The 25583-nt window shown below is 41.3% G+C and overlaps 2 protein-coding genes across 2 annotated transcripts; both read right to left on the bottom strand.

Moving 5' to 3' along the window:
* Positions 1-1394: 1394 nt before the first annotated feature.
* LOC308281129 (uncharacterized protein) lies at positions 1395-9207 on the bottom strand. Its single transcript, XM_080721222.1, has 5 exons — positions 9039-9207; positions 7531-7629; positions 5830-5928; positions 5074-5133; positions 1395-3314 (listed from the first exon to the last, which is right to left on the bottom strand). The coding sequence occupies exons 2-5, from the start codon at positions 7595-7597 to the stop codon at positions 2524-2526; spliced, it is 1017 nt and encodes a 338-aa protein (XP_080577348.1). The 5' UTR covers positions 7598-7629; positions 9039-9207; the 3' UTR covers positions 1395-2523.
* A 3462-nt stretch (positions 9208-12669) lies between these two features.
* On the bottom strand, positions 12670-25139 carry pbk (PDZ binding kinase; the record flags this gene model as incomplete). Its single annotated transcript, XM_080721813.1, has 7 exons — positions 12670-12905; positions 15499-15699; positions 16756-16885; positions 19340-19509; positions 20701-20843; positions 23500-23816; positions 25125-25139. The coding sequence occupies 7 exons, from the start codon at positions 25137-25139 to the stop codon at positions 12670-12672; spliced, it is 1212 nt and encodes a 403-aa protein (XP_080577939.1).
* Positions 25140-25583: the final 444 nt, after the last annotated feature.

The following is a 25583-nucleotide window of genomic DNA, read 5'->3' as shown; positions in this document are numbered from 1 at the left end:
ACGTTATAACTGATTGAAAGCAATGGTGTGACAATTTAATGTGAGGTTTGCAAATTCAAAATGAAATAGATCTTTATTTTATTCTAATGGTTTGTTTTAGTCTTCCAAATATGTGATGTTCCCGAAATTAGAAATACAATGTTTTCCAGGTGTAAAGAAAAGTGGTGTAGGGATGTTTGATATAAACTTAAGTTGTGAACTTATTGTCTATGAAGGACAGAATGAGGGTGAGTTTTCCTGTTACCGTTTATGATCTCACTCACTGTCTTCCCACTGTCTGGGAGGCTGCTGAGGTCAGGACATGGTGATCAGGCAGGACAGCTTGGAGGGAGGGAGGGAGGGATGGTGTTTGTCAAATGGAAATCTATATAGGATTGTAATAATTAGGGCTGCGAATCTTTGGGTATCCCATGATTCGATTCAGAATCGATTATTGGGGTGACGATTCACGTTTTTTTTCTCGATTCTTTCAAATCCAAACGATTCGACTTCAGAAACGATTATTTTCCGATTTAAAAACAATTCTCGATTCAAAATCATTCTCGATTCAAAACGATTCTCGATTCAATTCATATATCAGGATCTACTCCAGTCTGCTGGCATGAAAGCAGAGTACGTTTACGTAGCTTTTATAACTGTAAAGGTTTTATCAACTTATTGCAATAATGTAATAATGTCTGATTTATTCATGCTTGCACACATTCTTTTAACTTGTACAAACACAACATAATATCTAATAAATTATCGTACTAAAATAATCATAATAAAAAAAAAACATAAAATAATAATACAAATTATATTTAATAAATAATATCTAATAAAATAATCGATTTTTGGAAAATGATGTTTTCCTGCACCCCCAGTAATAACTAGACCAGGTCAACCTGGTTGTGCCAGACCCCCTGTCTGTCATCATCATTTATGACATCATGCCTTTTGTAGGCATGTCATCATCATGTCATCATCATATATACCCTTTATATAGAAAACCCGGACAGACATTTGCTTATGTAGGCCTACCCATTTCATGGGTCTGGCAATGATCAATCTACAATGTAACTAAAGTTTTCAAATAATTGTAGTGGAGTAAAAGCACAATATTTTGATCTGAGATCTAGTGGAGTAGAAGTAAAAGTACTGGAAATTGAGTAAAGTACAAATACCTCAGACTTTTACTTGACACACTGAGTGCCTTTGATTAAACAATGCTTTAAACACAGAGTGCCATTTTATAGATTTTTCCTTTTATTTGGAACTACTCCAGCAAAGTAAAACATACCTCAAAATTGTACTTACTTTAAACCACTGCAGGACACTACAGTAGGATGTGTGTAATCAGTACCAGACGCCCACTCTATCAGTAATCACACATAAATAACCATACACAGTCTTGCTCATTTAAAACATTTAATTTGCAAAGATTGTTGACAGAAGAATCCATTTGGAAGAAGATAAAACCTGAGAATCTTTCACTCTTGTGTTCAGATTTTGACTTGGATGCTGAGGACACAGATGTGTTTGTTTGCTCTATATATACTGTATATAAAGTATATAAAATCTGGGGACATGTTTAGCTTACAGTACATTTCAAAGCCAAAAGTCTGAGAAGCACTAAAGTAAAGTTAAGTGATTTTATGGGGGAAAAACAAACAAACTTATATGTCAAGTAGGGATGGGTATTGTCTGCGATACTTTTAATGGTATCGATCGCATGGCGTCGATACTATCGAGTATCGGTTCACGTAAAAACGAACGATACCTCGCTTCGATACTCTTGAACGCACCCCTGGCCGGTCGCATCTGTATGCTAGGCATGACAAAAAAAGTAGAGTGCGCTGCACATTGGGAAATCCTTTTTTTCAATTTTTATACCAAAAATTATGGTTATGATCTAAAATGAAGGCAGAGATGAATTCAATAGCTACTGTGTCTTGAAAATAAAATTTGTTTTGTGATGGATATAACATTATTTTATCTGCACAGGTGGAAGTAATCATATTATAGCTTAATTCAACCACAGATAAGTAATTATTGCCATTCACTCTACATAGTGATGGTTAATTGTAGCTTTGCAGCAGTGGCTCAGGGGCAGAGTGGTCGGTACAGCGACCGGATGGAGAACCGCAAGGTTCCCAGTTTGATCCCGGGCTCCCCCAGGAAAGTATATTGGCATTTATTCACAAAACATTCAAATCAAAATATATCTTGCTTCCTAATAGAAGTCTGTAAAATTACAAAGCAAAGTAAGCCCTTTCTGTTCCTGTTCATTTTAATTAAAGAAAATATTCACGTAATGTATTTCCCTAAAATAGTCTAAAATATTCTATTGACAATATAAAAGGGTAAAGAGGAAATCGAGTGTGTGAATGAGAGTGTGACAGGAATGAATGTAATGCCTATTCATACTTGGTTTCACACCAAACATGGCCAATCTACAAGCTCACAATGCGTACTGTAGCGACACATCGTGTAGATTGACTATTATTTGTGCGACACCGGTTCACAAATAAGTACAAATGAGTCTCAATGCGTTTCCGTATAAAGTCCCCTGAGTCCATTATACAGGTCATCTATCAAAATGTCCTGGCCTCGGTTAGTTAAGTGAACACCATCCTGTAAAAACAACCCTGGCTGATTGCCTGTGATGTTGTTGTGATGAATGACTTCTCCTGACAGCCATCTGACATATCCAATCATCTGTCTGTTCACCCAAGTGCGAGCTTTGTTGAGCTTGGTATTCCTCCTGGCACCCTCCCATTGCTGTCTCGCAACGATACCGGAAAAGACTATTTTTATGTTTTCGTAGCGAGAATGCAGCCAGAGAAGCTCAGCCTTCATTCTTTTGACAAGTGTCCACATCTGCACTTTGCCGAGGTCGTTCCCTCCAGCGTGAATGAGCAGGATGTCAGGAGGGGGGCTGGTGGACAGCTGCTCCTGCACCATGAAGATGACATCTCTCCAGCGCATGTCTCTCTTCAGCAACCAGGACACTTCTGCTGGCAACCCAAAATGGCGTCCCAGGGTCTGCTCTATTCTGGATTTAGCTTGTGCAATTATGTTTGATCCCACGATCCAGATAGATTTAGATGTCAGTGGTTCGTCCGTCCCATCCTGTTGTAGGGTTAACTGATGGTCGTTGCTGATGTCCAGGTGGTCTTCAGGCTCCTGTTCCACAGAAGGCGTCATGGACGGCACCGGAGAACTCTCCTTCACCCAGGAATACTCAGGCTGCTTGATGTCCAGGTGGTCTTCAGGTTCCTGTTTAACAGAAACGCTCCTGGCTGGCCGTGGAGAACTCTTCTTCACCTTCAGGTCTGGAATGAAGGAGTAGAATGGGGATGTGACATGGGTTGTTGTTAGATGAAGGTTGAAAGTTGAGGCAACGTGGTGTAATTCAGTAAAAATCACACCCGTGTGAAGTGGAGCTGTGTGTGTGTGTGTGTGTGTGTGTGTGTGTGTGTGTGTGTGTGTGTGTGTGTGTGTGTGTGTGTGTGTGTGTGTGGATCATGTGTACCGATTTTTGTGACATTTGAAGAAAATATGTAGGAAAAGGAGCAAAAAGTGTGTTTTGGAGAAAATTCAAGATGGCGGAAAATCTATCATGGCGCAAATGGGCGTGGCCTATATGGGGAGATGCGTCATGACCCAAGGAATCCAGGGAAAAAATATTTTTAATTTTCCGACCTACGGTTCAAGAGTTACAGGCCAAAACGTAAAGTGGGGTGTTATGGCGCCACCATGCGGCCAAATGACACAATTCTTTTTTATTTAATCCTTGAAGTCATTATGAACCTCCTCTCCAAGTCTTGAAACTCTAGCCCCTATGGTTTGCGAGAGACAAATAATTGAATGTGAGTTTTTGCGATTCCCATTATAAGTCAATGGGGAAAATTAATTCACTAATAAATTAATATCAATTAAACTATTGAACCTTTCTCTTAGCAAGTTACTAGCCCACGATTCCCGAGTAAGCCGGTCGATTTGACATATGGCGCGAGTGTGTGGTGGCAAAACTGTGGGACTAGTAGCGTGCCGAAGTTTAGGAAGTTCAGGCTACATACAGACACACAGACACACAGACAGACCCACACGGCCACGTATAGGGAGCCTGTGCTTCACACAGCTCCAAAAAAACACAGAATGTTCCAAAGTGTACACACAATGCCTCATAAACAGGCTTTATACCATGTATGTACACACACTGCAATTAGCCTACTATCTCCCCCTCTCTGTCTACTAGTAAGACGCCTCAGGGTGACATGCGACATCTGGCCAGTGATGTATATCGGACCAGTTACCCAATCTCAACTTGGCGGGTGAGTGTTTCGCTGTTACTACATGTCATCTGTCCGACACCCAACTCTAACCCTTACCCTAAACCTAATCTCCGTGGGGTGAGTCGCTAACTCTCCCGACGCTCCTTTGTCGAAATGACGGTCGTTCGAAAGAGCGAGATTTCCCCCTTGGCAGAACATGCCCATATATGGGTATTACCAAATATGGGCATTCCCAGATATGCCCTTAATATTGATGATATCGGGACAGGGATCTCCATATATGGGCATAAAACGGACAAGGATGCAATTAATTTGCATCTGGGAATGCCCATATATGGGCATGTTCTGACATCACATTGTCGACTATATATGGGCATAAAATATATGGGCATAAAAGGGACATGAAGCCAGAGTGTGATGTCAGAGCAGCAAACCCATTCTGTTAATAGTGGTTCCCCTGAACAGTGACATCAGAGCATGATGTCAGAGTGATGTCACAGTGACAAGGGAACCAATTGACTGTAAAAATGTGTACTGAATGACTGACACAGACAGACAGACAGACAGACAGACGGAGACAAGCTGCGACATTTCTCATGGTATACTGCGACCTTCGGTCGCAACCAATTTCATTTATACAGCCAAGTATGTGATAATATTTTCTATGATTATCATTAAGCTGTCAGACATTTTATTGGAGTTTTGTGTTTTGAGCATGTATGTATGATGTGTAAGCCAAGAACGCCTTAGAACAGAACAGAAAAAAGAAACAAAGAATGGAGACTATGAAACTCACTGATGTCAAGGTGGTCTTCAGGTTCCTGTTTAACTGGAGAACTCTTCTTCACCTTCAGGTCTGGAATGAAGGAAAATAAGGATTTTAATGAGATGAGTGTTGAACATTAAACAGAAGGGGGGTAAAGGGGCGAGGGAGGCGTTTCATTTAGATTTCCACATGAACAAAGCTTCTATCAACATGAAAATGTCATATCACAATTATTGTGACAAGAGAAATCGCGATTTACGTTAGTATCGATAATCAAGATCCATTGTCCTTGGGTGGAACACTTGCCAAAAAATATCAGATCTACAAGCTCACAACGCGTCGCAACGTGACGTGTTGTGAGCTTGTAGATCGGCTATTTTTTGGCAAAGAGATAAAGAGTGAAAAAAAAGACTGTATCAAGTATGTGTATTATAAGTACCGTTTACCAATTATAGAGGGTTTAAGTGGCACCGGATATGCAGCTCGGCAAATAAAAGGTGAATTGATCCCAGTGCATGACGGAGGACGATATCACGATAATTTAAATCTCCACGATACGATTATCGTGAGTTTTTTATCACTATAAACGATAATATCGCGCTATGGTCCCATCCCTAATGGTGAGGCCAGTTACTGCTACAAATCTTTTCGTTTGACAATTCAGGCAGTTGCTAAATGTTCTTGTGTGTAGAGTACTAACGATACACAACCAGATCTGTCGATACACAACCACAAGGAGCGATCATATACAACAGAAAAGATAAGATTATAGACCATGAAACATACTATGGTACAGGTGGTCTTCAGGTTCCTGTTTAAGAGAAATAGGCATCGTGTCCACTGGAGTCCTCCTCCTCAGTTTCACTCTGGACGCCACTGACTGGTCTGTAATGAAGGTACAGAATAAGGACTTTAATATTAAGGACTGACACAGCTGTACTTGAATGTTGCAACAGTATCCTCCATGGCGTCATCTCCAAAGTCCTCGACTCCTCAATATAAACTTCAGTTTGTCTAGAACTCAGCTGCCCTCCTGCTCACCAGTACCCGTTCAAGAGAACATAATACAGATCCACGACCTTCACTGACTCCCAAAGAATCCACTTTCTACTCACTTACCACCTACAAGACACTGAACCAGGCACATGCATACATAGACATCAAAGGGCGCTTGGGCCCCTGCCCTTTTATCTGTCTGTAAAAAGTGCCCTCTCCAGACCACGTTTTTACTCTGGTGAAGAGCAATGCAAATGCCCTCTTTCCATGCCATACCTGAAGGCAGCATTCAAGAGAATTGCCTTGTCCAAACTCTCCTGAACTTGAATGCAGCATCTTACTGTATGTTGTCACTTTGAGTGCCATCGTGCCTTTAACACATCCGCCTATCCTTTTTTACCAGTCGCACGTGCAAGGACTTGCAGCGAAGGAAGAGGTAGGTAGCTTTTTACGTTTTTATACCTATGACGCCAACCTCCTTGAGGTCCTCAGCACCAACTAAGTACCGTACCTGGGCCAATAGAGCTTTTGCTGCCCCAACCCTGTAGAATGCACTCCCCAATAGAAACCCCCACCCTCAAAACTGCTCTCAAAACCCACCTCTTCAATATGGCTTTCCCCCGCTAACTTCACACCCCCTTTTTCTCATCATTCCACTGTTTTTATTGATTGTATTCCTTAGTTTTAGCCTTAGTATTTTCCTACTCTAAGTAACTCTACTATAGTTTAAGTGACAATGCTATACAAATAAACAATAAACGATTGTACAAATGAATTGTGAGTGATAGCTTTTATTGTGAGTGATGACTGTATTTGATATAATCACTATTGTGACGAGATTGGTTCTGGTCTACTCGGGAACAAATAAGAATATCATTCGGATCACGTGGTTCTGGACAAGCAGCAACTCGACAGACTCGACACCGGGCACATCCAGTGGCGTCAGTTCAGCAAAAGCTAGGGTATGGCAAAGATGGGAGTCCTCATGGAAAAGAGGCATTACATTTTGTATAACACGGTTAAACACGGTTCTATTGTGAAAATAGCAGATCTACATAAAAGTTTTGTCAGTTTTTTACACAGGTTTCTAAGGTTTCGTGGGCTGGATATGGCAGCCTGGAATGGTTGTTCAAGTGCAGCAAAACTTAGCATGTTAGTAGCCTAAACGTGCCACAATTAACAATAATGCATTGCACCTGTGCAGCTGACCTGCGGAACCTGGGAATATATACCATCTTGTCAAGATGGGGAGAATAAAAGTGTGGAGAATATAATTATAATACCTTGTTAAAGTGACCATTTTGCTAAATTTAACATTTTTTTTATTTGCACTTTTATTTTCCTCCTGGACCCAGGGTATGGCAGCTGCATACCCCTGCCATACCCAATTGACGCCCCTGGGCACATCACTCCCTCTGGTCCTTGTTGATCTGTGATAATATTGCCATGACAATCATATCAGAGTGGAATAAAAGAGACCATGGAACTTACTGAGGGACAGGTGGTCTAAAGGTTCCCGTTTAACAGAATCGGTCATCATGTCCATTGGAGAACTCATCTTCAGTTTCACACCAGACTACACAGACTGGTCTGGAATGAAGGAACAGAGTACGAACTTTAACAATAGGGACTTTGATTAGACATGGTTGATTTGATTAGACATGGTTGATTACATGGTTGATTTGATTAGACATGGTTGTAGATGAAGAAAAAGAAAATCGGAGTCAGTAGATGATGGTTGGATGTAAACACGGTGTAAACAAGTATTTTTCAGAAACTGGGCAGCGATCTAAAATACATCACCAAGCTTCAAGCAATATTAGGCGGCATAGCTCAGGGGTAGAGAAACCGTTATCAGAACACGAAGGGTTGCCGAAGGGTTCCCAGTTCGAATCCGGGCTCCCCCTGAGTTAATGTCGAAGGGTCCTTGAGCAAGACTCTGAACCCCTAGTTGCTCCCGGTGAGTAGGTTGGTGCCTTGCATGGTTTCCTCCGCCACCGGTGTATGAATGTGTGTGTGAATGGGTGAATGTAATGCACAATCTATGTAAAGCGCTTTGGAAAAAAATCGCTATATAAATGCACCATTTACCATTTATGGGTTTGGGCCTAAACTTTAGGACAGTGGAAACTGGGTGCTTGGAATGTGGTTTCAATGATGGCAGGATTCTAGGGAAGCACTGAAATTAATATTCTTGGCCGAAAGCGAATACCAATACGCTGAATGTGATTTGTGACTAGCTCCTTAACCACCCTAACCCTTTTTATTTAGCTTTTTCTTTTTACAACTGTTTTTCTGATTATATCTTTTGCATAGTACTGTGTTCTATCTGTCTGTCAATCAATGTTATGAGGTTTTATTTTAAAGGATCTCAATGTAAACAAGCCTGGCTTTCATGAGCTTATCCTTTTAGTTGATCTTGTAACTACCAGTGAACTGTACCGTCATAAAACTGTACCTTTTCCTATGCAACTTTCTAATAAATACTTCAATCAAACAATACAATACATTCACATAAGTCTATGATGATACCATTGAGTTTACAGTTAATAAACAATGTTATCGTGCATGGAGTGGAGTTTCAGTCATTGCCCATAACCATTATGAAGACTATCATTGTTGTATGTATATATTCCCATTCCTTTAATGGGTGAAACAACACAGCTCTCACCATTGGAATTGCATTGGGCAAAATATGGTAGTGCAGGACCGATCTGTGCTTTTAAACGGGACTGCCTTTTCCGCGATGCTGCCAATAATCATAGTCTTTGAGTGAGACACAAGTCAGTTTGCGAAAAATGACCAGGCCAAACGATCTGACATGATAGTAGTATGGCAGAGAAAGTAACGTTACTGTAAAGTCAGGCAGACTCGATAAAATACACACTATGATAGACAAGGCTACGTCCACTCCAGTATCACTCAATATACATATAGGCCTACATTACAAAATATGAACGCAGTAAAAGAGTAAAAAGAGTAAAACAAACAGTACACACCTGGTCTCGGCTGACGGGGTTCACATGGCGTCCTGCATCTCTGCTACAACTCTGTTGTTTACAGGTTGAATCCAGAAGAACAGCAGCAGCAATCCGAGCAAAGACCAATCCGAGATATGTTAGAGGAGGTCTAGTCCGTCTGTTCTCATTACTTTAGGGTTCTATTGGACGTTTAACGATAAAACATTAAGGAGCACTAGTTAAACATTTATTCCAATGAACAACTACCCTCGCCACACCAGGATTTCGGCGAGAAAACAACAAGCAAGATTTCCGCTTCCGGTCTCCGGGTTGAACTTTCAAAATAAACCCCACATGGGCTGTTAAAATAAATCATTCTTAATAAAGGAGTAGTTCACCCCCAAAATGACTTTTTTCCCCTATTGATTACTCACGCCATGGAGACTTGGGTTCAATAGTATTTTAGTTTTTTTGTCACATTCCTAGGACAATAATTTGATAATGGGGAGTCCCCACCCGGAATCAATGGGGGTACATTGATGGGGGTACATGGGGACCCAAATGCATTTTCTTTAGCTTTTTTATTTTTTATACAAAAAATATTGATCTCAAATCTCCATGTCGTGAGTAATCAATAGAAGGGGGGGGGGGGAGTCATTTTGGGGGTGAACTACTCCTTTAAAGATAATTATCAGGTCAAATAACCTTCAGAATGATTGGTCAAGGATTATTGTATTAAAAAAACGATTGAATGTGTGTGTGTGTGTGTGTGTGTGGTGTGTGTGTGTGTGTGTGTGTGTGTGTGTGTGTTTGTTGTATATTTATTACATTAATACAGCCAGACATGTTTATTGTATTATTAATAAAGCCAGACTAGAACAGTGCAGTCAGTTGGGGGCATGTTTCTTTCCCCCTTTTTTCACTGTCAATGTCGCGCTCAAGTGGACATAATGCATATTGCTATAGAGTGTTATCCCAGTCAGTGAGAACAGAATGTCATGTCCCTATTTATCTACCCCATCTAAACCTCATCACATCACATCACATCTCACCCTCAACAACCACTTTTCAACCTGTCTTCATATAATAGGTCCTCACTAATGTTCATAATAAAATAGCACAATTTTTTTCTATTCAGTCTGGGTCTCATAGGAGAGATGTCAAATCCTTCCTACCGGTGACATCATCGTTTGACATTTTTTTTAAATAATAGAGAACAATGGCTTCCACTTTAACATTGCAACTTTTTCAGGAATAGAACGCCTACAGTTTCTATTAGCTTGCATTTCCCATTGATGATGTCACCGGTAGGAAGGATTTGACCCACCCACAGCTCTCCTATGAGACCCAAACTGAGTAGAAAAAAATTGTGATATTTTATCATGAACATTAGTGAGGACCTATTCCTATTATATGAAGATAGGTTGAAAAGTGGTGGAGTGCCCCTTTAACCACTGTTTATTTTAAAGACTGCTTTATAGACTCAGGACCAGCAGAAGTCCACATAAATACAATATTATCAAAATCTGTTTATTCCCTTCAACCCTTTGTTTAGGCTATTAAACAAACATGCCTATGTATAATCTCACAACGCATGGCAATGTGAGGTTGTATGTGAGCTGTTTGAAATAGAAACAACTTGAGGAAGTGCCTTAATATTATAATTGTCCGGCCTCTCCAACTAATTTCTTTAAATTTAATACACCTGAAATATTGTATTTATTTTAGAAACGGCTCATCTTTTACTCAAAAGGGGCAATGTCCGTCCCAAGTTGATGAGTCCTTTTTCATGTGTGGTCTACCCTATGGAATGCATGTGAAAAAATAAATATTAAATATTGATTTGATGCTCATATTAACTTTAGGAAGTATTTTGTTGTTTTTTTTATTTTCACATGCATTCCATAGGGTCAGACCACACATGGACAAATTACATCATCAACTTGAGATGGGCATTACCCCTATTGAGTGAAAGATTAACTATTTCTAAAATATTTAAGGTGTTTTTAATTTTACATTTTAGTTATAGAGGGCAATTATAATGTATTAAAAAAGGCATATTTGGCTTATTAGCTAGGGATCCTTTTAATAATAATAATTGAGTTGTTACAGTACATGTACAGTAATTGAAATATAGTACATGTATTTTCTTTCCTGACACTTCTCAATATCACTTGGTGTCCCAGGTCTCCATCCTCATCAAGATAATTAATCATCTATGATAGACAGGTGTTGCAGCGAAAGGGCACCAATCAATGAGGTTTTTTGGATAATATATAAGAAATGTCTGCATGTTCTCCCCGTGTCTCCTAGGGTAGATACCCTCACAAAAACATGCAGTAATCCTGGTCTCTATAAAGCCTCCCCCTGGCCAGCCGGGGCGCCTGATGGAGGGGAATGGAACTGGTTGGAATAACGTGTTCCTTCCACGCGCTACGTCCAACCGGGGAAGCTCCCCCTGTCAGGTGATAAGAAGCGGCCTGCTCACTCCTCATGCATTGAAGGAAGCATGAGCTCAGTTCGGGGCCCTCCCCAGGTTGGCAGAGGGAGAGTAGAGCCCAGGATCACAGCTTAGGCAATTGGCACCGGGTGAAAAAATGGGTTACAAAAATCGTGGGATAAAAATTTAAAATAATAAAAAAAGAAATGTCTGCATTAACTACTTTCAGTTTTATAGAACGTTTATTACATTTCCAAAAGACAGAAAACAGACATGAAACAAGATTAAAAACAAAGGTAAGAACAAGAAAATGGGAAAGAAAGACAAAGAAAACACACAAAAAAACGACTAACTGCTTTCAATCTGGCGTTTAAGACGCATGAACCACTTTCAAACATTTTCCAAAAATAGCCGCGGCACAAGCTCACAGCACTTCACATCGTGAGTTTGTAGACTGGCTATTTTCGCCCGCCACTACCACATGACGAAGTATATATAACAAGGTTTAAGTGCGGGTTATTGTCCCGTGTGATCACAACAAACACGACTAGTAGGCCAGTCAATCTAAGCTAAAAAGGGGCATGACCCAAAAGAAATTGCAATAGTAATCATTCAGGGTTTTTTATGATCCTTAGGGTCATCCAAAACACATGTTGAAAATCTTCCAAAATATTCTTAGTAGATCAAGGTAAATTCAGAGGGTTCAAGTTTGGGTCCTTTCACTTACTATATACAGGAAAAAAGACCCCCCAAAAAATCTTCCTTAAGTAGCATGTGAGGGGTCTAACGAGAGGGTTTTCATGATTCTGAATCCATTGCAAGCATTTGTTTTGCACGCAAAACATTCCTCAGGCCAAAAACCCACAACACAATGGTATAGTGGCGAGTCATCGCTTTTCACACTTTTGTAGGGTCCATTTTTAGCCCAAGGAATGTTTTTTGGGCAAAACAAATGCTTGCAATGGTTTCAGAATCATGAAAAAGCCCTAGTTAGACCCCTCACATGCTACTTAAAGAAGGTCTTTTTTTATAGGTATTTTTAGTAAGTCAAGGGACCCAAACTTGAACCCCCTGAATTTACCTTGATCCACTAAGAATAAAATGGAAAATTTTTAACATGTATTTTGGATGACCCTAAGTGTCGTAAAAAACCTTGAACCATTACTATTGCAATTTGTTTTGGGTCAAACCTCAGATTGACTGGACTATAGAGCCTGGGACCAGAGAGAGTCAATCAGAATCGATAACAATGACGTCGTCGTCATGGTGGTGTGTCTTGTCGGTCTGAGCGTTGGCCTCCAGTGCTTGGACTATCTGCGCGGCGGAGGGCCGCTTGCTGGGCTCCTCCTCCGTGCACATGCAGAAGAGCTCCACCACCCTGCGGTAGCCCGCGCCCAGGGAATCCATGTCCACGGGGGGACGCGTCCCCAGCCTCTCGTAGTAGTCGTCCTCGTCCCAGCTCCCCTCTGTTGAACATTTGAACCACATGAGCCCTGTTTTACTTGAGTAAACGTTATCAATACAATGTAGCAATGTAGAAATACCGCTCTAAAGTCAGGAGTTATAAATACGCATGAGTAAAAGTACAAAAGTAATGGTATTAAAATGTACTTGCAGTGCCAAAAGTAAAAGTGCTCATTAGGCAGGCATGTCCCATTTCAAGGGCGATATGGTGATAATTATCGTTGAGACGATACAATGTCTCCACGATATGCTTTTTCAGAGGTATCGTATATATCGTGATACAATTGAGGGAGCCTTGTAAAAAATCCTGTTTAATCGTTAATACAGAGATTGATTGCAGAATTCAATTTAAACCTGCATTCTGGTCAAAATCAGTAGTTCTCAAAATGTAAAATGTCAAGGTCTCCCCTTAACTCTGACAGTATACAAATGAAACCAAATGGACAAGTTCAATTTGGACCTCCCAAAAGGAACCCAGAGTCTAGTTTTTGTCAAGTAACTTGAAAAATTACCATAAAAACCAACATGAAAAAAAGAAAGAATCGTGATAAAATCGTGTATCGTGATACAGCTTGGGAAAATATTGTGATATTGTATTTTTCCCTATCGCTAGTCCCTAGTTTTCACTCTGGTATCGGAAGCGTTTTCCCCATTCATTTCTTCCATAGACATTTCATAAAGTATTTATTTAAGCGTTTTTAAGCCTCGGACAAAGCCACCTCGGCTGGAGAGGAATCATGACAATATTCAATTTTATTTGAATGCAACAATTGATTAGAAAGCTGAAAAAAAGGGCAGGGTACAAGACTGTGTACATCATTATTTTTAAAATTGCGGAAACTACACTCCCAGAATGCATTGCGAATGACAGTTGTTTCCTGAAATATAGCCCTTAAATCACGCTCAGTTTAGTTATCCAGGCCAGCATATGGCCTGACATGTAGTGATTTTCATCTCTGTGGATGCTCTTATCGTCATCTTTAACACAGTGCATCATATTTGTAAAAGAAAGACACTCGCTCACGGAGTTCTGCTGAAGTGCAATAATCTGCCGGGCAGACAGGGAGCAGTAGCTACTTCCGCGGTAACCGCAAGATATGTGAAAGAAGAAGAAGCTAGACCAATCACAGACGTCGATTTCAGCGGATGTACATGTTTAGCAGTATGGGAAATGCAGTTTTTCTCCATGCGATCTTGATTAAAACATGTTTTTACTAAAACTAGAGTGATTGCATACATATTCGGGGGTTCTACAGGAACATATAGAACCATTTTACAACCACCAGCCTAGTGGTAAGTGTACATTGAATTGCTACGACTTTGTGGCTGATAATGAAAAACCCTATGGTAAAAATGAATGGTCAGCTTGCTTCCGACACCTCACTGTGATGCTCTATACACAACATGCATCTCAATTTTCAATTACATTCAATGGTCTAGCAAGTTATTGCCAAACAATGCATGACTTAACGTAACTGCATCTCCACTGAATAGCCAATCAGTATCGGTGCAGTGTAACAACTGATTTAATTGCTAGCTACACACACACAGGAGTAATTCATTGCTCGAATAATGGCAGAGATGTGTCCACGGAGTGTTGTCAACTGCTGCTAAATCCCACCCTTCAAGTCAAAGCTAACTCGCTAGAAATTGACTTATTCCCCCCCCCCCCCCCCATTCGTGTCTAGCACTGGTTAACGGATGGAATAAGATTACCGTAAGAAAAGCACTCCTTCGGAAATCTCCTTTAAGGGTGCACACACCAAAATATGATCGCCAGCGGATAAACTCTTTTTGTGCGCAGCTGACTAAAAACGCACAGAGCGCATTTTGTCCCAAAGCCAGTGCCGTGCCTGTCAGTCACTTCCAGAATGTATCTGCTCCAGCATAAAGAAAAGGTCGGCGCGGCACGCAGATATGCTCCACTGACATCATGAAACCGCCCCCTTTCCATTGAAATTCACTGGCGGAACGCGGATTCCACTCTCACTACTTTGGTGTGGTTGCAGCCTAGGCCTAGTTTATGGTAGGGGTGTAACAATTCAGGTACCTGACGATGCGATTCGATTACGATTCAGAGGGTTACGTTCAATGACACACGCTCGTCAGAGCACCACTACTACAGCTGAGTAGAGTGAGTGAGAGAGAGAGCAGGGAGAGGAGAGAAGGCTTTATATGCCGATGGAGCCGGTCAAATTTGTCTTTCTGTCATCTTTTCTGTTGTCTCATGTGTTTGTTTAGATTCAGTGAGTGCATGTGCGTAGCTGTGTGCCAGACCAGTGTGTTACACCGTAAACGGTCCGGTACGGCGCTGCAGGTGAAGATTAGTTCCACTCGGAGAAAAAAAGAAAGCAAAAATAGATTTTTGAAATTTGTGAAATCGATAATTTTTTCCACCCCTAGTCTACTCAAAAGTAGCAGAGCTACAAGCTCAAAACGTGGCGCGACGTGTTTCAAGTTTGTGGATCTGCTACTTTTACTACTTTTGAATTTGAAATTGTTTCCTATTATGATATATAATATCCCGACAGAGACGCTATGCTGACTGTGAATTTGTGGATTTGCTATTATTTGAACCATTCTGTCTGTGTTCACCTTCGTCCGAAGTGCTATCCACTGCCTCCCCGTCGCACTCGTCCGGCATGTCCAGGTGAGGGATGTCCAGGGACATCATCTCCCACAGGGTCAGGCCGTAGGAGAAGATGTCCGACTTGTCTGTGATCACTCCTCCCTCCGCCAAGGCCTCCTTGGGCGTCCACGGCTCCGTCCCCACAAACTCGGCCTTAGGGTCCGACACTGTCAAAGACAAAAAGACGTGCACTGAGAAACGGTCTCTAGGGGAAACAATGACACCATGATTGGTGCAACCACGGACACCTTACATGAAATACTGTATGGTCCGGCCACATAATAATTAATAATTTTGTCCACATTAACGATTCCCTCTTAACCCATTTAGGCCTAGGATTATTGACTGCTTTAACTATTGAAAAATAGCAGATATACAAGCTCACAGCGCGGCACTCGCGCTGCGAGCTTGTAGATCTGCTATTTTTGAAAAGTCTTGAAAATGTGTGCACATTTTTCAATATATATTTTTCAAAGCAAACTTTTGTAACTCAAATCTCTGTCTCTGGGGGGTCCCTGGAACAACATATTTTGAGATGGGGGGTCCGCGCCCAAATAAATGTAATTTTGGGGGTCCTTGCCATGAAAAAGTTTGAGAACCGCTGATTTAGAGGAAGGATTTAGAAGTCGGGTCAAAGATCGGGTCAAAGATATTCAAAGACTTGCACACATTTTCACGATTTTTCAAAAATAGCAGATCTACAAGCTCGCAGAGTGCCGCGCTGTGAGCTTGTATATCTGCTATTTTTCAATAGTTAAAGCATACAATAATGGTTAAAGTGGTTAAAATCGAACGCGACTCGGCCGCGTTCCAGGTATTTGAGAGTCAAGGGTCCTATTCCTTTAAAAGAATATATAATTTTGACCTTCATCAAAATGTTTGAAAAACACAAATTCAATCTTATACAGTATGCATACATTATTGTAGTTGTTCTCAAAGTGAGGTAACATGGACTCTCTGGGTTACTAAACAGGGGGTTACAAATGGACCGTTACAAGTCTGTAATTCACAATGCGTTGTGAGCTTGTAGATCTATTTCCTCTATTTTTTTTTTTATATTTGAAAATATATGAACATTTTTCAACATGGAAACGATTAGACGATTATGTTTTAATTGTGACAAGCCTCACATTGGTCCACGGCACCCGGGGAGCACCCATTCTGAGAGCATGTGCACTTAAAAATGTCCAATTCAACAACACAAATGTCATATAAGTTCATACCTGTCATGTTCTCATCCAGCCAGAGAGACACGCCCACATCACAGACCTTGATGGTCTCGAAGTCTCCCTTGATGACCACGTTGCATGACTTCATGTCGCCGTGGAGCAGCTTCTTCTCATTGTGAAGGTACTGGATGAACAGACAAAGTTGTTGTTGTGTGAAATGTTTAAAGATCTTGCCCCCTAGGGGGTCCTCAGAGTTACAACAGGGGGTCCTCAAAATCTTCCAATAGTTTTTACATTAACAAATAACAACTTGAACCCTAGTGTCCATATTCTGAGAACTGTAGCCAAAAATAGCCTATTTTTAACTACAAGCCTACATCTACAAGCTCACAGTCACAACGCCTTGCACTGCGAGGCGTTGTGAGCTTGTAGATCGGCTATTTTCGGCAAAGAGGTTTGGTGTAGAGGGGAAAAGAGCAGACTAAGTACAGAGTAAAAGGTCAAGTTTATTAGGTAATAACGGCTCAAGTGGTTAAATATCTGAAAACACAGACTGACATGAATCCAAAATACACTGATGATTGTGCTGTCAAACAAAACTATATGGAATCTATGAACAGGTTGTGGGGGTCCCTGCTTCATCTCTCTCTCAACTAAGGGGTCCTTGGCCTGAAAACGTTGAAGACCTCTGGTATACAGGGTTAGATACAGGTGAGGCGGGTCTATTCTAGAACTTTGGAGGCATCCATAATCACACGTTCAGGGACCTGCAGCTATATTCGTTTATAACATTTTTTTACCATCTTGATGGGACGATATGAAAATGTCATATAACGATTATTGTGACCAAAGAAATCACGATTTACGATTTTATCGCGATAAGCAAAATATCCCCAAAATCCATTACCAACAAGCTCACAAGGCGTTGTGAGCTTGTAGATCGGCTATTTTTTGGCAAAGAGATTTGGTAGAGAGTGGAAAAAGGCTGTATCAAGTACGTATATTATAAGTTCGTTTTACCAATTATAGAGGGTTTAAGTGGTACCGGATATGCAGCTCCGCAAATAAAGGCAAATTGATCCCAGTGCATGACGGAGGACGATATCACGATAAATTAAATCTCCACGATACGATTATCGTGAGTGTTTTTTATCATGATAAACGATAATATCGCTTATCGTCCCATCCCTATCTGGGACTCGCTGGCAGAAAATGATTTCAGATGGAGGTCCATGGCCAAACACATGAATTTGGGGGTCCTTGACGTGACATGGTTTGAGAACCACTGCCATTTATTCAATTCAAATCTTTATTTCAGACCCAGGGAGATCCATATCAGTTACAATAAAAACATTATTAACACATCGGATGCCCACGTGGTGTCTACAAGTCAATTTCTTTGATGTCGCTGGAGGCCCACGACGCATTTGACGCGTTGTACAGTAAACTATACTGTACTGTAGCTACTGCACTTGGCTACCGCGGTGATGAAACAAACTCCATTTCCCAACATGCAGCGCGCAATTACGTCACCCGGACGTGCTGTGTGTCTCGTTGACTTCCTGTTTAGCGGCTGCACAAAAATGCTGTTTTCTCCGGATTCTCTTCATTTTTCATTTTTTTCTCAAAACGGCAGCCTCTTCTACATGCCGTAACACAAACACTGTGGCTTAGAAATGATAAAAAACGGTCCTGACTGAAAGAAAAGATTTTCGCGAAATAAACAGGACATTCTCGGATTACATTTACTCGGATTACTTTTCTCGCCAGTACTCTCGCCGGTAGGCAAAATGACGCGTTGCCATGGGCACCAGCAAATTAAGAGGTCAAAACCACGTGGGCGTCCGATGTGTTAAAAAAAATAATAACAAAGAATGAATAATAAAATAACAAAAATGCACCAAGCCCACATGTTCAGTCTCTGACATAGAGACATGTGCGCCAATCGTTCCACTGTCTAGATGAGAACCTGACAGAACAGTGTGTAGGGTCCGTTATAACCACAGATATAAAAAACTAGACACCTCCTCCGCTGCTGCAGTTCATTGGCGCGACTGGTAAAACAGGACTGGCGGAACTGTGGAAGGCACTCTGCTGCCCCCTGCAGTGGGAAAGAGGGAGTCCCGCCAGTCCAGCGCCAGTCTGATTGGCCTACCGAGCGTCCCATTCTGTGACGCCCAAGGAAGCGTCCTTCAGAATTCCCGAAGCTTGCCAGTCCTCTTTTACCAACGCCCCAGAGCCGAGGAGGCGTCTACCTTTCCATGTCTATAACCGCGAAGATGTCATTAACTGACTCAGATGCTCTACACATAAACCTGTACATAAGGTTGCGTAGCACCTTATGTACAGCATAGCAGGTGGGAACCCTGACACTGACAAATATCTGGCTTGCACTGGAGCTCTAAGCAGCAGCCTCATACAGTCATTATTGCTGCCTTGTCTGTAGCGACACCAAAGGCAGACAAGTATATAGTTGTGTACAAAAGGATCTAAAATAATAGAGATATCTTCACAGGTATGGAGCACAAGCTAAATTTGTGACACAGCATGTTGGCTTGGGCATACAGCTTCCGCCGCTGTCTATAGATGTCCTTGTCATCTGAAAGGTCAGGTTAGACGATCAGGACTGTGTTTTTACCTGCAGGGCTCGAGCCACGTGCAGCGCCACCTTCTGGATGGTGGCGGGAGGGAAGGCGCCAAGGCCCTCTTCCTTCCTCTTCTCAATGAGGTCGTTGAGGGACTGCTCTCCTCCGTACTCCATGGCCAGGCACTTGGAGCCGTCGTTGGCCGTGATGTGGGCACGGAAACCTGCCGGGGTCAAAGGTAGCGTAGCACATAAGGGACTACTAGTAGGGCAGGCTGCAACTCTACATTGTTTTCTTAGCGATTATTCCATCGTTATTTAATCCACAATGAGTTACATTACTAGTCAGGGAAAAAAGGTAGTTGTTGTACGCAACCAACACCGGTCGACCAGTGTTTAAGGTCGTATGGAGTAAATGAGTAGAGTACTTTTTAAGTTCAATACAAAGTAAAAATCTGTGTTCATTTATGCATTTGTAACCAGTGGTGCAAAGTAAGTTACAAAGTACATTTACAATTTTGAGTTATTTGTAGTTTACTTGAATAATTTCAATTTTGAATTCTAACTTCTACTCCACTACATCTCAGCTCCAAAAATATTGTACTTCCATATCCACTACATTTATTTGAGAACTGTAGTTACCAATTACTTTTTAGATTTTGAATATTATTACAAAACATACATTAGCCACTTCAACCCTATATACAGTACATTTTGGCTATTTGAAAATAGACGATCTACAAGCTCACAATGTGTCACGATGCGACGTGTAGATCTGCTATTTTCAAACGATTGTTATCCACAAGTTTCCAACGTCCCATTTTTCGCCCGGGGTCGCCGTGGACCACCGGAGCGGGGCCACGGACCACCGCGTCCGCCTGCGCCTCGCCGAGACGCATCCGTAAAGGGGTCTCGCGTCCCTCGCCGACCAGGCATTGGGGAGTAACAGGCTAGACTCCTACACCAGAGTAAACACTGCTGGTGAGGCAAGCTACTTCCTGAAAAGATGGCAAGACACGCTGTGATTGGCCGGTAGTGTATTATCTGCGCTGTGATTGGCCGGTAGTGTATGATCTGGAGACAACGTATACGGAAGGATGCAGATGACGTAATTTTGCCGCGAAATCCGGTCCCCGGCCAGGATCATAGAAAACATATTTACAGAAGGCTTTAGGGGCTGAAATTCACGGAGTGGGTATTCTAAAACCTTAGCGATTTAATAGTTAGGACAATTTTAAGATGTGTTTTATTGGAAAGTTACGTAGTATAGCTTTAAGTACAAAATGTGAGTACTTTTTCCACAGCTGATTGCAACTCAGAGAGTGTAGGATGCACTGACACGCAGGGGGTCCATTTGGTTACATGGACACAAAGGAAAGGATTTCACCGGCTGGTCTACTGGCCTCTTGTCTTACCAACTATGTTTGGGTGAACGAGCTCCTTCAGGGTCTTGGCCTCCTCGTCCAGCCGTTTCTGGTAAGTCTTCAGCTGCCTGGACGCACATTTGCTGTTTACCTTCTTTATAGCCCATGGTGAGGCGGCGTTCTGCTTACCCACTCTGAGAAAGAAATACAAAAAAATAAAGATTTTGAGTTAACCGAGTCATTTAACACATCTGGTGCCAACCCCGAGTTTCCCCGAGTTTGAAAAGGTACCACCCCTGTGCCAACCCCGAGTTTCCCGAGTTTGGGCCGTTTTTGAAGATTTTTTTTTATAATGGCTCCTAAATCATGAATGCCTGAACGGATTTCCAAGCGGAGTTTTTTGTTTGAAAGCTGTGAACAGTGTGCACACACGTGGTGCATCATCTAGGCATGGGCGTGCACGATCCGTGCACAATAAATTACATGGAAGTCTATGGAGACCATGGCATCGCGGGACATTGAAGAGAAAAAAATCATTGCAACTTAAGTGTTAATATAAACATATTTCTATTATTTACCCTGGGCTAAAAACTAAAAACAGCTTGCTGGTCACTTTCTCCAGCTAATTTTAGAGCTCATTTCATGAGCAGCAGGTTTTGACCCCACCTTCGACAGTAGACACATCTAGGGCCGTCACAATACATAATCGTCTAATCGCAATTATTTGACATAATCGCAATCATTTGACATAATCGCAATCATTTGACATAATCGCAATCATTTTGTGGTAATCGTCATAATCGTTTACATGTTGAAAAATGTTTATTTGTTCAAACATTTAAAAAAAATAGAGGAAATAGTAGATCTACAAGCTCACAATGCGACGTGTTGTGAGCTTGTAGATCGGCTATTTCCACGATTAATGTTCTTTAAGTATAAAGTTGTCAAATATGTCAGTAATTTCTTTGTATATTTAGGTTATGTGTCATATCTACCATGTGCAACTTCAAAGCCTACAAGCCAAACAGAAATGTAATTGTCAACGACAAAAACACAATTAAATTGCTAATCGCAATTATTTGAGTGACAATTAATCGTCATGGAAAATGTCATAATCGTGACAGCCCTAGACACATCAGGTGCGAGTGTGTAAAGTGCACTTTTAACCAAACTGATTCGGCCACGAATCGGCGGCGGAAAGCGTCGGTTGCCGACAGGGAGATCATCGGCAGGTTTTCGGCAGCGGGTCGGGAACGCTATCAACCAGTATCGACGGAAAACTGGAAGAATGGACTTGCTCAGTTTTGTAGAGTCGCCCCTGGCCGTCAGTAAGATTGAGGGAGTCGTAGAATGGACCATTATGTTTGCTACTGCTGCAAAACCAAGCCAAAATAAGCCAGAGACATTTTCCTGTCGCACAGTTTTACTAAATAGCATATTCACAATCTCAACTCTCAATTTCCTATACTAATCAACTCCAAAGCAACACTAGTAATAGTGCTGTGTTGCCAGATTCTGTGAGTGAAACAACCGACCAGGTCTATGAAAACAAGCCCAAAAGAAAACGACCAGTTTAACCTATTGAGCTCTATTACATTAATGTTGAAAGCAAGGCCAAATAAGCAACTACACTTCAGAAACAAGCCCAAACAAAAGTAACCCACAACTAGCAACATTATAAGAAAACAGGATCAAAGTGCGCATGCGCACAACTGCGTACAGTAACTACAGTCGGCGTGCAGTCGGCTGGAAAAAAAATTGCTTTGTTTTTTGCAGTTCTTTGCAGTTCTTTGCAATCTGTGAACAGTTAGAAAGAGTCTCCTGTAGTATTTTCGGTGTGGAGGCACCTTAACATTTGAGCAGCAGAAAGAATTGGAATGTACAATTGCAAGTTCAAATGCTATTGAATACAGGCTCAGTGGTGTTTTGGTCAAAGGACGGGGTACCACGGCATGTGGCCGGTAATCTTTCACGTGGCGCGCAGCAGGTACAGCACCTTAGCGTTATGGTATGGTGAGCGTGCAGGCTAGAAATGTAAATTTTAAATACTGTGCCCCTGGGAGATTTTTTTTTTTTTTTATAAAATCACCATTACACCACTGATACAGCTAAAGAAAAGGATTTGAGAAGATGAGGCACAGAGCAGAAATGGCTAAGCTAGATATTGAGGATGAGAGGCACAAGCCAGTAAGGCAAGGCAAGTTAAGTGAGGTCCTCAAGTTCAATAAGAAGAATGTTGCTGTGTCCTTCGCTTTGTTCGAGCGTGCGGCAGACGCTAGGGGCTGGAGTGACATGGAGCGCACAGTCCTTTTGCCAGGAGGACTCTCATTGGACGTGCGCAGGAGGAGTTTGTAGCTGCCAGTGTGACTAGGGCTGTCACGATTATGACATTTTACATGACGATTAATTGTCGATTTAATTGTGTTTTTTTTTCGTTGAAAATTACATTTCTGTTTGGCTTGTAGGCTTTGTAGTTGCATATGGCAGATTATGACACAAACTAAATATACGAAGAAATGACTGACATATTTGACATATTTAACTTTACACTTCAAAAAGAACATTGATAGTGGAAATAGCCGATCTACAAGCTCACAACGTTCCGCATCGTGCCGCATCGTGAGCTTGTAGATCTGCTATCTCCACTATTTTTGAAAATGTTTCAAAATATATGAAATAGATCTTTTTCAACATGGAAATGATTATGACGATTATGACAAAATAATTGCGATCATGTCAAATGATCGCGATAAGACGATTATATCATAATTGCGACAGGCCCAAGTGTGAACACAGCCTAAAGCATGTAGTGAACTATTCAAAATAAATCAAAGCGGAGTCAGACCAAACCTGTTCATGAGGTAAACGTTAACTCCGGTCCCGCAGCCAAGTTTCTTCATGAAAGGCGAGGCAGGGATGGTGATGGGGCTCCCGCCGCTGCTTAGAGAAGAGCTCTTAACGCGAGCCGACGTGGGGGTCCTGAAAGAGTTGCCGTCGCCGAGGACGGCAGGCGAGTTCTTTCCACGCAGAGAACTCTTGACGCGGACCGACGTGGGGGTCTGGAATGAGTTTTCATCGCTGCCCAGAGGACTCTTAAAACGAACCGCTTCGGGGCTCTTGAACGGGCTGTCGTTGCTGAGGTTGGCAGGTCGCGAGGGCCATTCTTTCTAAAGGACACAAAACAAATTGAAAGAAAGTTATTCAAAAATGATTTGACCAGGTCTCAGTCTTTTCAAGAGATCATTTTCTTTTCACGCAACTCATACCCACAGCATAAGTAGCGTTAGGGCTGTCACAATTATTACATAATCGTCTAATTGCAATTATTTGAATCACAATTATTTTGTGATAATAGTCATAATCGTTTACATGTTGACAAATGTTTATGTATGTTCATTTATTTTAAAAAAGAGTGGAAATTGCCGATCTACAAACTAACAAAGTGTCGCAATGCGAGTGCGACGCGTTGTGAGCTTGTAGATAGGCTATTTCCACTATGAATGTTGTTTCAAATATGTCAGTAATGTCTTTGTATGTTTAGGTTATGTGTCATATCTGCCATGTGCAACTTCGAAGTCTACAAGCCAAACAGAAATGTAATTGTCAATGACAAAAACACAATTAAATCGTTAATCGCAATTATTTGAGTAACAATTAATCGTCATGTAAAAAGAATGTCATAATCGTGACAGCCCAAAACTATATATACTGAATAATCAAGTCATTTATAAGGGTCATATTCAATAATGCGTATACTTTATTGTCAGGCAATTTGCATATCTACAAATGTCAGAATCGATTAAAAAAAGTGATAATTTCTGTCAGGCTTGTCTAAGTGTAACACACCAAGTGTTCTTATGCTAGACTAGACTTTAGTTTAACTGAGTTAAATGGAACAAGGGTAAGGTCAACCCCAAATACCCAGACACATTTAAAATGGGGCTTCTGTAGGGAATACTGGATACTGGACAGGGACACCATGGGCAAAACAATGATGCAATACACAGAATACAGTTGGTCTAATAGTACATTCTGGTTACAGCAATGGTCTAGTCATGGATCACATGATGACAGGCATGTTGCAGGACTAGTGTGACAGTCAATCTAGCCCAGTGATTCCCACGTTTTAGCTTGTGACCCAAAAGTGAAATTAGACATTTTCCAGGGACCCAAACTAGAGAGAACAGCAGATCTACACGCTCACCAACGTGTCGCTTCACTTTTGTCTACTTTCACTACTTCTTAAACATTTATTTTCTAATTTATGGAATTTCTTAGATCTTTCTTTTATTAACTAATGACATTTCTCAAATCATTGCAATTTTTTTCGTGAAAATCATACTTTTGGGGTATTTTTTTCTTTCTTTTTTGTTTTGAAATAATAATTAAGAACATTAAAGTAGGAAACCAAAACCCATTTGTTGGTCCCAACCAGTGTTTGGGAAACAGTGCCCTAGCCTTTGACTGTCACCGACTGTCTTGTGATCCATGGTTGGTTACAGTCAATCATCATTGATGTCATTGCAATTATAGCAAACCCCACTCATATTTTGGGAAGCTAACACACAATACAATGAATCCAGATCAATGAAAGCTGTGCATCAACAAAACACAAACACACGATACGTTTATTCATATACAACCGTATGAATAACATGCTATGTTGCCGTGGCGTGCTACCCACACTGACAGTTAAGGGACCAGGGCTGGACTCGTTCGGTTTGTTTTGGGCTCTTTGGAACCGTGTAACGTTATTGACAGAGTACAGATGAGATTGAGAAACGTATAAACGTCATGAAGTTATATACTGTAGGCTTTAAGTGTGTGTATAAAATATATATAGGTTCACGTTCACAAACTCTCTGTGGACACATTATAATTCGTCCCACGAGGAAGCAGAAATCAGCACGACCCAAAAGTAAAACTCCCTATTA

Source organism: Nannobrachium achirus (genome assembly GCF_963921795.1).
Source record: "Nannobrachium achirus genome assembly, chromosome: 3".
NCBI lineage: Eukaryota > Metazoa > Chordata > Actinopteri > Myctophiformes > Myctophidae > Nannobrachium > Nannobrachium achirus.
Note: the sequence above shows the minus strand (reverse complement) of the source record. Positions and strands in the feature narration are given on the sequence as shown.